Below are 15,345 nucleotides of genomic sequence, written 5' to 3' on the forward strand. Positions count from 1 at the left end.
TTTGTCATTGCCTTATGGGTTACAATGACAGAATACCTCAAATGGTGAGCAGTGATTTTGCCTTTTGTCACCTTTAACTATCTCAACAATAACAGTCCATCTGAGTTACTTAAAGTAATCATATGTGGGGGAGAAACAGCCATTCATCAAGCAGTCAACACATTTTTACAGGTGCATGATCTTCTGAAAGACTGAAGGTTTGACAGTCTTTGCCACTTTTAACAATACGGTTAGATTTTGTATTCTGTAGAGTATTTCTTTTCTCTGCTCTACAGTGGAAGAAAATCAAGTCCATTACATCAAAATTTCAAGACAGCACATCATCCTCATGTTGTAGTACACAACCAGGTATGACAGCAAATATTATTAGACACTAACACAGAGCCAAACAATGCTGAGAATATTATGAGAAGAAACAGACTAGTGGTTAGTTTTAGAGTTACATGGAACAGGGTGAGCTATAAAATCTGTGTATGTTCGTGTTTAGACAGAGTGTGATTGAAGGGCATACTGAGAAAAAAAGCTCCCCGAGGTGCATGCAAAGCATTTGTCACATCGAAGCTGTGAAGAGAAAAATGTGCTGTAATCTAATCGCTGGAGGAGAGTAAGACAGCCAGAAACCCCAGAATGTCTGTTTGTGTGTTATGACTTATTTGACCAAAATGTAGCCTTTTTTTTTTTTTTTTTTTTACATAATGTAATACCTGAATCATTTTATCATTTTCCTATCAGATCAGGGGTGATACGTGCACATCATCTATCCATTATATCTAGCAGACACATGCATATGAGCTGCAGTCTGCGCATACAGTACAATCTACTAAACCAAATCTGCCTCAGACAAAAAACCCAACCAAAAAGTGCTTGCATAAGCCACTACAATAAACAGCTACAGTCTTTCATAATCGTGTTCTCTCTCCACATACAATGTATTGAAAACAGTTTGCTCACAGAGTCCTTTAGGTTGGACAGCCTTGACATCATAATAAAGTAGTCGCTAGTAATCTCCTTTTTCACAGACTGATGGCCAATGGAGATGGCTATGAGGTAGCCAGACTTCCTGCACACTATCCTTTCCAATATGATGCTACATTTCTGTTGTATGCATAAAACACAAAAAGCAAAGTTCTGCTACCAGAAAAGTAGCCCAAAAGAAAAAGTCCCAACTCCATTAAATGTTAACCTTCAGTCTTCTGCAGTATAAAGCAAAGTTGTGGGTTGTCCTCTACTTAAATTTTCGGCCACTTTTTGGAGAGGTGGTGGTGTGTAGCTGGCGGTCAGTGAGGTGTTGGGTAAACACTCCTGAGTATTCCTCCATCAAAGTGAACTTTATCAAACTGAGAGTCAAAGCAAAGTGCACTACCATCATATTTCTAGCAGGTACTTCACAGGGACCAAGCCTCTCTTCTTCCCACTGCTCAGTCGAAGGAAACCATCAATCTCCTCATTCTTCCCCACACAGATCTGCAGAGAGGGGGTCAAGGGGAAGGGAGGGAGAGAAGAGAGGAGTGTGGAGCAGGTGGAGGGGCAAGCAGCACGGAGTAATGTGAGAGCTTGTGGACTGAGGCTAAAAGTGAGTTGTAATGGAAACCATAACATGCTGCAATTAGTGGTTTTCTGCATTCATTTGCATACATTTTGAAATGTATTCCTTTTATGTAAGAGAAAGAGAAAAATGTATTTTACACATGTTCACCTGGGCCTCTTTCACAGTCATCTGGCCTTTGTCTCGGTTGCCGTGGGAACCGGTGGTGACCTTCCACACCCGCTCACCGGCGCGAATTCGTTGCACAAAGTTGGCCGGGAAAAATCCTACCTTGTCTCTGCTTTTCCCCTGGTAAACATACCCAAACACACTGTTATCCTCTGACAGCTATAAATGCTTTCTATCCTGTTCTGAGGTGACTGAATACTTTGAACTGTAGTACAAAAGCCTGTGATGCTGATTTCTCAGTTTAAGTAACATTTATCCTCTATGGAATAAACCACAACTGCCACCTTGTATTTCTGCATGTTTCTGGCTCAACACAAACAAACCCCACACAAGCAGATTCCACCACAGTCCTTGCCTGAGCATATGCAATTAGCTTGTTTCTCACTTTTGTTTACTTGACCAGTTGCCTAAATATACTGTACATATTTATATACCACTAACAAAAAAGAAATTGAATGAACCATCACAATTAGCAAGAAAATGAAAATACGGGTTTCTGTTCCCTAATGAGCAGCATCAGTTTTGAACCACAGAACATCAGATTTTGTTTTGCAAGGTTGAAAATCACAATTATTTTTCATACTACAACAAAAGTATTCTTTGTGTAATTGTAGTGTAGTTGTCATTTTATATTAAAATACATGCATTTTGGATTAATTATTGTAGGCTACTGTCTCTCCATAAACCTTTCAACAGTACAAATGTAAAATATTCCTCAAATAAACTGTCCATACTGCTGGGGAAGAACATTATGGCCTTTGTTTTTCTCTCTCAAGTTTTAACTCAGACTTCAGCAAGCACACAAGACTCGGTGTAAATTTTATTGTAATGAGCCTTAGTTTGCTTATGGTACATGTACATTTTTTTATTTAGTATATTCTGCTACTTTCCTCTGGTATTTAATCTATAATATGTACAAATCTATGTGTTTCTTCAACAAAATGCTTAATGAGCAGTCAATACTTCAGTCCATTTGAATAGAAGGATTTTTGATTTCATAGCCCACCTTCCACCAGTCCTCGTTTGAGTCATCTGTGACTTGAACTCTGTCACCAGGCCTGAAGGAAAAACAGTCAAAGAAACAATGTTAAAGCAGCATTTTGCTAAATAAAAATTTATATCAAGTTATGGTTTAGATTGTGGTTTTGCTTGCGCTACAAGGTTGAGAAGTTAACAGGATACATTTTCTTCAAGAAAATAGAGATCTCATAAGTTAGAGGATTCTTACTGCATGATTGATGTCACTAAGTACCTGTTTTTAGCACTGCTTTTTCTTTTCTGGTCACGTTTTATAGTATGTATACAATTTGAGGAAACTGGACTGCTTTGTCCATGCGGAAGAAATGCCTTGTGCGCTGCCTCCTTGCACAGACATATCCTCCAGATGAGTGGTGGGTGTCAGCAGTTTCCTGCACCTACTAGCATACAAAAAGTCTTTGTCACCCCCTCCCATCCCAAACCCTGCAACCCCCTGTCATCATCCTGCTGAGGAGGCAGATGGTATGCGAGTGTCAGTAAAACTGTGGCCAGGTACACACTCCTTCCTCTCACCTGATTTCTCTTGCACACAAACACAGACTATACAAAGAAAATGACTGACTGTAGCTCCAAATCGTCCTTCTCCTGAGGCAGGAACTTGTATAGGGCCACATAGGTGTTGATGGAGTGAAGCTCTGCTCGTTTGGGAGTCTGGCAAAAGAAAAATCGAGAGATTTAAAGATCTCCTTGTGTGGATATCTGAATGAAAAAGAGTTTGAGCTGAAAGAGGGGTGCCGACTACACACCTTCAGGCTGACCCTGTCTTCTGAATCGGCCTTCTCACTTTCAGGAGGGGTTAGCACTGGAGAGGCAGACACATGAACACAAAGGCAGAGAGAGGAAAAAGGCAAAAGAAAGGGGGAAATGTATGTTTGAGAGAAACAAAGGTCATGTGTACAACAGAGAAATGAGAAATAAATGGAGGGGGGGTTAAAGAGAAAAACAAAAAGAAAAGAGGATAAAGAGAGGGAGAGGTCACTTTAGAGAGGAAGACTGGAGCTAAGGTCATTTACTGTAAAACAGCAGCAGTACAAAAGAGAAATGATCCTTCTCCTGGGACAGAAATGGAAAAGTATCGAGTAGACACACACAACAAACCTCTACAGTGTAGTGCATCTCATGTTCATGTAGTTCTTAACCTTCCTCTTAACTCTTATCCTTCATTTAGCTTTGCTTTACCACACACATGTCACACTGGAAAGAAATCTCCATATTCATACTTCAGACAGAAGGTTTTCTTTCAATGTACAGATGCTCACGCTGTTTTTGCCAGTAATGAAATATTAAAGGACTGTAAATGTGTAATTCGTTTCTAAGCTAGAACCCCAACTTTTTTTGACTTTCACTCTTTTCACAGGGATAAAAGTAGTGTAGATCACTCCTCACTTTGGGTTGTCTACCAATGCCTGGGAAAGTAATATAGAAACAGGATTAGATGAAGTAGGTCCAGAAAAAGTGCATAGGCCAAAAATAGTGACTACTACAAACAAAAGATTTCAAATAACAAAAGAGTATCTAATGGTGGAGTTTAAAGCTCGCCAACTTTCATCATTAAAGCTGCCAATTATTCAAAGGAAAATGGTCTGACTTACTTCCTGGGATGTTTTCCTCTTCTGCTATAGGCTGGTTTTCTAGTTTGTCCTGCAGTTTTTCTGCCTAGAATGAAGATTTGCAACCAGCACAGTCAGTATTTTTCATATGATTGTCAGCATGAATTTATATGAATGACTGAGGTTGTCTGTGCATTTTATTTCATACTTCATGACAGGGCGACTCCGAGATGCTGCCAAAACTTGAGCGACTCATCTGAGCCAGTGACGTCCCATAGCGAAGCGCCTCGTACACAGGGTCGACAGTGCAGTTATCTGCCTCTACACACCACCGGACAAGGCGGAATAGAGCAACATCGAGTTGCTTCAGAAAGTATCCATACTCTTTCAACTGTTGCACACTGTACTGTTGTAGGTTTAATTTCAAACAGATAAAACTTACATTTTTGCATAGCAATAAACACTCAGTAATCCATGACAAAGTGAAATCATTTTGAAAATACTTTTGTAAATTCAATAAAAATCAAAAACTGAACTTTCTCATCACAAAAGTATTCGCACCTGTAACTCAGTACTTTGTAGAGGCCTCTTTAGCAGCAGTGGTAGCTTTGAGTTTTCTTGTGGCTTGGTTTATGTTGTGAAATGGCGTGTGAACTGTGGGACCTTATATACAAAGGTGTGTGCCTTTCTAAACTATGTTCAAATAATTCACTTAGGTGAACTCCTGTCAAGTCTAGGCACATCTCCAGGATAATTAAAGCAAACAGGATGCACCTTACTACAGCTTGGAGCACCACTGCAAAGGACAATTTTATAGCTGACAATACACCGACACACACACACATGCACCTGCGCACATACAGTGGCATCAAGGACTGAAGGCCACAGACATGGTGATTAGTCATCCTGAGGTTTAGGTTGCTGGTGCTGTGATAAATCAGCCACTCACCCTGAGCAGCAGGAGCCTCTCTGACCACACCCAGCGAATCGATGGTTAGCAGAGGAGAACTGAAGTTTCTCTTGAAAGCTCCTGTCTGACAGAAGATAAGAACGGGGGAAGGACAGGACAGGGGAAGGAGACATGTTACTTGAGGCAAAAAAATAAAAACATATAACCACTGTGAAACCACAATGAAATTTACAGTCATCTACTGTGACTACCACTGACACCAGGGAGCTGTTCTGGTGTTAATTAGAAGGCTCAAAACCCTCTACTGCGACTACCACTGACACCAGGGAGCTGGTGTTAATTAGAAGGCTCAAAACCCCTTCAATCCCCCATATTTCACACACTGATGTAGTATGTTTGCTGTAAGACAATATCTGTGTTAGGGTTTTCAGGCTAGAAAGGACCCAAAATGCAGACATGGTCTGGGGTCTAGTTCTTATTTGGTTTAATATAACTAAAGAGGGACAAAGGGGCAGGAAAGACAATTAGGTGCTCAACCTGACTTCACTCCACAGGTACAGAAAACTAAAATCTTGAAGCAGAACGGTCAGGGAGCCAAAACCTAATCTTGAGTTAGGTTATGGCCAACAAATGCATATAATTAATAATCTGAGGAGGTTTGTGAAGGTTTCAGTTAAGTATGTGATTTTCCCATCACATTATCAAAATGTTGTAGGACTTGACTTGTGACTTGCTTGTCTTATAGCAGGGACTCGACTTGCTTGATTCTCACTACAGTAACTTGGGACTTGCTTGAGACTTGAAGGTTAAGACTTGAGTCTTGCACATGTGTGACTTACTCTCACCTCTTGCTCCAATACAACTTGTGCTTTAAGTAAAGTGAAGGATAGCAAACCGTATTAGCGGCATAGAGGCTAAATGGATCCCTTTGACATACGTTGCCTACAGTGTGCCTAATGGAGTAGGAGTCAAGCAGCTGTGTCCATGTGGTCTGCATACTGAGGCACAGGTTCTATTTCTATGATTAACCAGTGCAGATCTGGTACTGTACAAGCATTGATATCTGATTGTGTTTCTTTATTTAGCAAGGGAAATATGTTTAGCTACAGTACATGACTCACCAGCTTAGCAAATAACATTACAGAGTCCTGTTTCTGACAGTGGGGCTGTGATCAATCTGCTCTGTGTTCTGTAAATAGAAACTGTTTGAAAACTAGATTGTCTCAGCTTTATTTGATTTCTTTTCATCTGTACGTGATATGTGATGAAAATAACATCTCATCAAATGTTTTTATTCCTTGACTCATTTTTCTACCATGCTGTGGTTCAACTACCTTTAGTGCATCATTACAGAAAAACTATCAATGGTCACCGTCATCAATTTAAGAAAATACTTCACATCAGTGCAGCATTCGAATTTTTTGAACATTTAGTACGCTTCTCATCAAAAGTGTCTGATGTTGAAAGTCTTGTGAGTGTGGACCTTCTAAAAAAATACAGAAGTCATCCAAAAGTGAAACAATGCTTTGAGGTAGCTTTCAGGACTGACAGACAAGAACTTGCCCTGAATGACTTCTTCATCTGCTCGCTCACAGCAGCCACACTTCACCTCTACACTGGAACAACTACATGTCTATGCTCTAATTGAAACAGTGTTTTGTTGTAAGAACTGTGTTCTATTTTTTTTAACAAATGAATATAATATTTTTAAAGATTTATTTATTCGAAGTAGGTTCATTGAAAGGCCCCCTCTCTTCTTCATACTCACATTCACATACTTATAGTCACACCTGGAATATAGAGTGGAAAATAATATAGACTAATATTATTTCAGAGATCCTTGACTAATTCATAATTACAACATAACTACTACTAAATACTACTTTATTTACTTATGTACCATTTATCTGTAAGCTACATTTTAATGCTGCAGCTGAGTGCTCATTTTAACTACTTTATGGGCAGTTATCATGAGCAATTATTCATTAATTTGTCAAATTATTCACTTAGAGTCTTTTGTTGTCAAAATAATAATCTTCCAGTTTGGATTGATTATTTCCTGTAGAAATGAATTTGTAAAGAATCTTGTAAAGTAAATATTCAGGTGTTTTCCATAACCGTGAGAGATATAACCGGACTGACAAATTTGTGATCAGTCTCACTAAGATGGCCTGTGGCATCTGCTCTTCACAGGACTCTGCTAACAAATACTCCGCACTTTGTCTGGCCTCGATTTATTTCAAAGTGACATTTCTTCTTGCAAAAGAACTCACCATCAGTCACCTAGAATAGATTGATAACATGATGATTTCCAACAACTTCTGCAACAGCATGACCCTAAACCAGCTCTACCGTCCAATTTTTCCCATTTACTATTTCCGTTTCAAATGTGTTTGAACTAAAAAACAAAAACTAAAAATCACACCTGAGCATTAGCAGCACTTTAAATACAATCCGAGTAAAAATTCACAAGAAATATATTTGCACACAAAAGCTTTCGATGACATATTTCAGTTATAAGTCAATGAACCCCAGATCTTAAGTTACAGTGTATAGATATACTAGAAGTAGCTTCACACTCAATCCAGTTTGTGTAAAATGCCCAATCCTTGCTCTGATGAGTGTGCAGTAATCGAAAAAGACACTGCTGACAGCCTGGTGAAAGCCTGCTGGGTCATATCGAGATTGTGTGTGCCTCCAAAACACAAAATTTCACACTGAATTAGCTAGACCAGCTGGTACAGGGAGATATTGATTTTCCAACAGAGTTGAGAGGGGAGGAAATGGAAATGTAGTACCCAGACAAGAAAGAGGAAGAGAGGAGGGCATTATGTTAGAAAAGCAGCACTTGCAGGAGAAAGGACAAAAAGGCTGAGTGAAAAAATGTTGGGTCCTGGCCAGTGACACTTTATCAGACTCATCCTCCTCAGCTTTTTGTTCCTCTTATGGCATCTATAGTTGCATGGCTCTGGTCAGTCCACATTTCATTTATAAACCCTAGCTTTTTGTTTCTGCTGGCTTGTAAAGGGCTTTATTCTCTTTTAACAAGACAGGAGCTTTGAGGCTAAGCTTATTACCAGGACTAAATGCTATGCCAACTGACTGGTAGTGAAATGTAATGATATTGTAAGCCAGTATGAAGTGTTCTTACCTTGCCATTACAGGCCTGCTGGGAGAGCTCTGATGAGCACCAGAGGTGGGCTGCCAGTTTACAGGCTTTACAACGCAGCCCCTGCTTGGAGTTCCCTGCATAGACACCAAACAGTTCACTCTAACACACAATCATCTTGCATTGCATTTTTGGCTGTTTTTGATTAATAGTATTCACAAGCAACATTCTTTGACTTCGTGTCTTTGAATTATAAGATGTGCAATTGTACCATAGGTCTACAGTATCAAAAACTACATTTACAGTAAAAGACTTGTTTAACTCTCCAGAAAGGGAGTGCAACTGAATTGAATGTTGATTGCTTTGTTATAGCAAAGTAACAGTAAGTGCACTACATCTGTGCCTCACATGTAAGAATCACACAACAAGTATTAAACCGTCGCTCCTAAATTTCATGGTCTGCATGCAAACTGTTTTCAATGAACTGGTCTGTATGTCACAATGTAAGTTATAGTTCAGTATATTAAATATATTTGTGCAGCTCCTTCCTTAAGCAAATGTCACAATATACTAAAACAACTGCCACAGATAGACTTCACACATAGTAAACACACTGTCATTAAAAAAATAGCCTGTCTATATAAACTGAGACAGTTTAAAACATTCACGTTGGTGACTATCCTAATTTCAATATGTAATCCCACTAAGAATTTACAGTATAAGACACCATAATGAAATCACAGTAAGGCTTGGCCTTGAACTGTGACTGATCACTGTGCTGCTCAGACTCAATAGTTTTGCCAGTAATTAAGCTCTTAGAGGTCACGGTGTGTGCCCTATAGACAACTGTCGCTATCTTGAATTGATTCTGTTCCACGAGCAGCCAGAGAACTGAAACCAGCTGGTGTGTACTCTATAGCCAGCTATACAACAGAGTTTGAAGTGCAGTGTCTCAGTGTCAGTTGACTAAAGCAGGTAAAAGAGAGTTACAGTATAAAGAACAGCCTGGAGAGAGAATACACTGTTGTTGTTCATGTGTCTCTCTACAGTAAATACATTGTTTGGTTATAAAACTGATTAATAAACTCTTGACCAGCTCAGCCACATATAAAAATGAGCAACTGCTAATTTAACATTAGCTAGTAAGAAAGACAGAATTGATTTTGCTTTATGAAGAGCACAGCTGATATAACTCCCAGAGGAGGCGTGTACAGAGATAACACAAACATCCCAAAAACATATTTTTTAAATAAATAAATAAATAAATAAATAACAAGCCTGGCCTGCACTCAATAATTTTCACTGGGACAATTTCCAGCTGAAGATTTAGACCCACTGTAAAATGTCCACAGTGAAACTCATTGATTATCCTAAGTAATAAATCCTTTGAGAGCCACAAACAAAATGTATTTAATTGCTGGGAAAACTTGGCTATACATATACATATATATCATGCATTGTGGCAGACATTCACCTCTTGGAACACATTTATTTCCTCCATGGGACTGATGAAAGTAATCAAAAATCCACTAACAATATGAAGGAAAATAACATCGCTGCCTCTGGTTAACTTCACACTTGTCCAGCAAAGCTGCATACTTTCCACAAATGGAATGTTCTTCAAGTAAGTGGCACAACAGACCTACCTTGGATCATGTGTTTACATCGCTGGCAGCTCGTAGGTCTACGGAAGACGTGCTCCTGGAAACAGTGGGTTTTGGGCGGCTGCACTGGCTGGACCTGAGACTTTGGCTGGGTTTTGGAGGGGATGCACTGAGAGGGACTGATAGATGGTGAATGCGATGACAGTGAAGGGTTGGGACTTATAGAAGGGGATAGAGAAGGAGAGCGCTCGTAGGCCAGGGGGGACTCGGAAAAGGGGGAAGGAGATGGCAAGGGTGGCGGAGTGGTTATAAGGGCTGATGGGAGACGAGATTCACCATTACTGCGTTGGAAAAAGTTGTCCACACTCTTGCTGCGCATGACTGATTTGAAGGACAGGGAGCGCTTCAGCCGCTGCAACTGAAAGAGACAAACAAGAAAAGATGAAGGCAACCTTCTACAGTGAAGAACAATGTGAACTTACAACCAGTGCCACGTACAACCAGTGCCAGGAGAATAGTTTGCATTTTCCAAATATGAGGACACCTAAGGACGTGAGAACAAAGCGCACTAAGCATGAAAAAAGACTTAAAGTTTCTCCTGAAGCACCACTGATTACAATATGAAAACCTAAAACACAGACCCTTTCTTTTAAATAAGACATACTATATGGGTGAAACTTTAAAGCAGGAACAACAGAGGTGGCCATTGAAATGACAAGCAAGTGTCCAGCTCGAGTGGATGTGCAGTGTTTGATAAATCACTCTGTTAAAATACAGCCTGGCTCTACCCTCCGACTGTCATTGCCCTGCCAGACTGGCTCCTGATCTTAAATCTTGAGCTTTCCCCTCGTGTACCTCAGATCACAAATCTGCCATCCCTTGCGAATCCACAAAAGTCAATACCCCTTAAAATTCATGCTTGATTAGTTTTATTGAACCACCTGAACCGTTGCATCTGATGCAGTCAGTGATGCACAGCCAACGCTGTTTATCTTGAACTCTGCCTGCCTCCATTTCCTGGACACTTGCCATCCAGTGATCTTGGCCACAATAAAAGGGGGCCGATAATGACAAACAATTATGGGGACTCAGGAGTGTTAGGATCCAGTATATTGAAATAATAACTGCTGTGGACTCCTACATCAAGAGAAGAGCCTAGAGAAAGAGGGCAAGGATGCAATAGGTCCCTGAGGCTGTAGAGTACCTCCTCAATCTACACAGGGCTCCTGAGCAGTCTGTTTGTGACTGTGACAATCCTATCTCAAACTACAAAGTTTTATTTATTTTGTGGCATTAACAAGTTACTTCTCACAAAAATGTAGCAATGAATATGATGTTTATTTGCTCCAAGAGAAACCAGCAACCTAACATAAAACTATCTACTGCACCTCTGTGCTTTGACAGCCACTGTATCACCATCTGCAATCCTTCACAGAAAATTCAATCAGCAGCATTGAGCAGGTTCCTCTCTTTCTTCTTTAAGCTACAGATCCACAAATGCCAATTAGTCTGAGTGATGAAAAGAGTCCGCTCTGATGACCCTTTAGTGAGTGCCTCTCGTAAATGTTGTCAACAGGGAGCTGACTTCATGCTTTCCTTAATGGCCTTTTCTTGGCCCATTCAGTAATGGATATTCTTCTCCATCAGATTTTAAACCTGTGTGACTTTGTTAACCAAAAGAAAAGGAGCACGGTTTTCAGGATGTTCACGATTGAAGAAATGAAGACGGAAACAGGGATGAGTAAACCAATAAATAAAAGTTATGAGAATAACCTGACACAGAAGAACTATTACAATAAAAACATTATTACTGCTGCCCGAACCTCTCAAACCTGGGAGCTTCAGGGCATCATACTGCACACACCAATATCTTAATTATCTCCTGTCCTTTATGGTTACTTTTATCCTACATGCAGCTTTGTGTTAGTAAAGCTGGTGGTTGTTATGCTTTCACATATTTCTTAACACCCTCCGCTGAAAACAATACCATGTCAGGACCATCACCCTTCATCATCTCTGAAAGCCCAACAATGCACAAGAACCTTTCTCTATCACCCCTCTGACAGTCGATGGAGGACCTGAGCAGACACCTCAGCCATGTTCTTTGCCCCCTTAAAATGAGTGAGCACATGAGATATTTGGTGAAGGCTTCTATAAATAGGCCATTGTGGGAAATGTGTGGCTAAATGAATAATTAAGAAGCATGTCTGTGTGTGTCTGTGGGGCTGTCACACTAAAGGTCACCGTGCTTCCACTACGATGCAGATGTAGCTCCTATGTTTTTCTACTTTCTACAGTCTTGTTTACAATACAGAGGTTATAAATTAAGTTCACTTTTGAACAGGATCATGAAAGAAAATCAAATCTTTCTGCTAATGGTTCTCCATATGAACACACCTGGAAGTTGACTCATTTTATTTCAGTTTGACTGCGCTCAAGCCTTGTTACCTACTAATCCTTAGTAAAGATTTTAATGTTGTAAAACTGGACACAGTGTCTTACTTCTCATGAAGATGATTTATTTGGAATTCATTCATGGCTTGTTTTTGGAATGAAATGAGTCTTCTCTACGTATATAAAAACATCATCAAATCTGCCTGCAGTTTCAGTAGCCATATTGGTACATCATGTGTGGCTGTCTATTCAGTCCAAGCTAAACTGGGTGCAGATACGTAACACTAAACGCTTTAAGTCATAATATCAATAAGAACTTGTTACACCAGATTTATATGTTTGGAGAAGAGGTGCTTGTTTTTTCATCGGTTTAGCACAAGTTACATCCTTGAACAGTGCCAAATCTTCCTTTTATGTTATGCACAATCATTACATAGCAGTCTGATGCAAACTTTAAAAGCCTATTGATTGATGAAATGTGTAGGTCGAACACACTGCCATCTCCAATATTAGGAATAGCATTATATAATAACATTATCTTGTTTACCACATTATACCCACAAACCCCTTCATGCTGAATCATTTGGATGACAGTATACGAATGTACATGTTACACTTTGTTTAAAAAATCATCAGTTTCTATGTGAAAAGTGGCATAAGCCATCTTTGTGGATTCTATGCATTATTCATACATCTGGCCCCAGAACTAAGTCTGCCTGCAGAAGCTTTAAAATGCAGGTAGGATACAGCTGAGCAGCCCGTTCCCCAGCCAGTTCTTCCCCATGACATGCCTGCTGCAGTGTTTTTCTCAGGACACCCCTAGCTACTAATGATATTCAAAATATTACAGAACAATGAAACCTGATTAAGTCTGGTACTCGTCTTGTCCTGACCTGGGCCTTGAATTAAGGCTTATCTCATTAGGCTTTGCTCCAGGAGGACCTTGTCAGGTAAAAGTGCTGCTATACTGAAAGAACCTTTTGGGGGGAACAGAAAGTTACAGAAATGTGTCACAGCACAAGCTGCATTGCTGAAGGGCTTGGAACAAATGGAACGTCCTGGAGTGAAAACAACATTTTAACTATTGGAAATACTTGATTTCCTTTATCCACTTCTAATTATTAAAAGGGATTTTTAAAAAGTTTAGGTAGCAGTTCATGAGGATTTCACACAACGACATTAACTTTGATGTGTAATAGTGTTATGGTTGATTTTACTTAGCAAATTACTGTCATATCAAACCAAAGGATGTTTTAGATTCTAGAGATTATATACAGACTGGAGGACAGGCTACAATAAGGCTTTTATTTTGAAGATTTTGGAGATGACACAGCACCTGCGGTGTCCCTGCTCAACCCACAATATAACATGTTAATATATTTGGTGAAAGATAAGGTGTGAATTCATGTAAATCATTCTCCCATGTTCATTCTAATATAACATTCACAGTTCTGTGTGTAGTTCCAAAATGTTGCGCTGCTGTTTGAAGGGAGCGAAGACTCCACCAGCTCACGAGCCACCTGTCTGGGGAGTGTGCAACAAAAGGAGCCCGCATTTCAAAATCCAGCCCTTTAAAAGGCTTAACCACACAAGGAGTTTTTGCAGTTAGCATTCGGTTACTGCCACAGTGAGTCTTTGGCTGTCACACAGTGGCGAAGGAACAACACTCTTTGGCTTGCTTTGATGATATTTACATCCAGTAAGGCTGTATTATTTTGCATTCACCACACACACAGTCATAGAATGGGGATTTTCTTCCACTTCAGAAAAGCATAAAACAAGTGACTTACATCATTTTGTTTTTCTCTATTAATGTAAATTTAAATGAGTGAGTACTTGAAGTGGACTTCAAGTTTTTGTGGCATAGATCCACCCAATATAATAATAATAAAATAATGTGATGTGCAGAATATATGACAAGATCATTATATTTACCATTATATTTATATTTAAGCTTTGACCTTTAGATACATTCAGAAATTTTTGCCTCAGATAAATGAGGGACAAATGTAAAATGAGAAATTCTTCTAAGCAAGAAATGAATTATCCAATTGAAAAGCCTCAGTTTTACACTTAATTTTTTATTTTACTTTAATAACTGAGTAAATGTTATGTCAACATGAGTAACTTACTACCAATGTGCTCTGGAAAAGTTGGTAACAGTTACATCACAGTTCCTAAGAAACACAAACTCTTTATGAATGATCATTGTTAGGTGATGTTAACTGTCTCTCATACAGCAACCTAAGGTCAGTAATAAAACAAAGGACTAAATAAAGTCCATAACTGCCCCCTGTAGACTTTACTCTTACTTACACTGCACATTGGATTTTGCTGGATCAGCAGCATTTTAGAACTCAATCAAGGACAGTAATTCAATGACTTCATCATTAATCAAAACAGAGCAGGGTCAACACTGGGTACATACTGTAAGAACAACAGTGACACTGTAAAGACAGTGACGATGTCCTTTTCTGTCTCTGTAACTTTCCATCTTCTACCCATCTGATTGTGTTTCCCTCTAACCCTTCATCCGTTTTCTGTGCAGACTTTGGTTTGTTTCAAAGGTCAGCAGTACAAGTCAATCACTTGACAGGCGAAACACGAACATAACATGGTCTGTCAGAAGTTAGATGAGGGAGTAATGTATTCTCCTGGCAACAGCGTTGTGGAAGAAACAAGCGCAAGGAGGCAGAATATGCTTTGCTCAGAAATGTCACTGCATAATCATATGGATGATACAGATACAAAGCTCTGCAGTTGTAGTAATTTAGTTAGCTACTAACAGGAAATCAGAAGGTATGAAAGAATGTATACTGTAGTTTCATTTCATGGACTGAACTGGCTACCCTAGTCTTTCATGATACTCAAATGACAAATGAAGAGATGTCTCTGTTCACTGTCACTTCTTTTGTAGTTCAACTTCTGTTCTTTTTTTTTGTTGTCATTCTTTTTAATGGCCTCTTTCTTGCTCTTCCTTTCATATCCATGTACTTTGCTCTTTCTATTTTTCTCAGTACCCATCA

The 15,345-nt window shown here is 39.4% G+C and overlaps 1 protein-coding gene across 1 annotated transcript in view; it reads right to left on the reverse strand.

The window, feature by feature from the left end:
• Positions 1 to 254: 254 nt before the first annotated feature.
• LOC109963095 (SH3 and cysteine-rich domain-containing protein 2-like) overlaps positions 255 to 15,345 on the reverse strand; it is an 18,616-nt gene continuing 3,525 nt past the window's right edge. Inside the window, exons 3-12 of the mRNA XM_020605379.1 lie at positions 9,968 to 10,343; positions 8,364 to 8,458; positions 5,252 to 5,336; positions 4,511 to 4,623; positions 4,345 to 4,408; positions 3,499 to 3,554; positions 3,315 to 3,403; positions 2,721 to 2,772; positions 1,697 to 1,834; positions 255 to 1,464 (exon numbers count right to left, since the gene is read on the reverse strand). Coding sequence (XP_020461035.1) covers positions 1,366 to 1,464; positions 1,697 to 1,834; positions 2,721 to 2,772; positions 3,315 to 3,403; positions 3,499 to 3,554; positions 4,345 to 4,408; positions 4,511 to 4,623; positions 5,252 to 5,336; positions 8,364 to 8,458; positions 9,968 to 10,343 — 1,167 coding nt within the window. The 3' untranslated portion in view covers positions 255 to 1,365. The remainder of the gene's footprint in view (positions 1,465 to 1,696; positions 1,835 to 2,720; positions 2,773 to 3,314; positions 3,404 to 3,498; positions 3,555 to 4,344; positions 4,409 to 4,510; positions 4,624 to 5,251; positions 5,337 to 8,363; positions 8,459 to 9,967; positions 10,344 to 15,345) is intronic.

This window comes from Monopterus albus, unplaced genomic scaffold (assembly GCF_001952655.1).
Source record: "Monopterus albus unplaced genomic scaffold, M_albus_1.0 scaffold69.1, whole genome shotgun sequence".
In the NCBI taxonomy this organism is placed as follows: domain Eukaryota; kingdom Metazoa; phylum Chordata; class Actinopteri; order Synbranchiformes; family Synbranchidae; genus Monopterus; species Monopterus albus.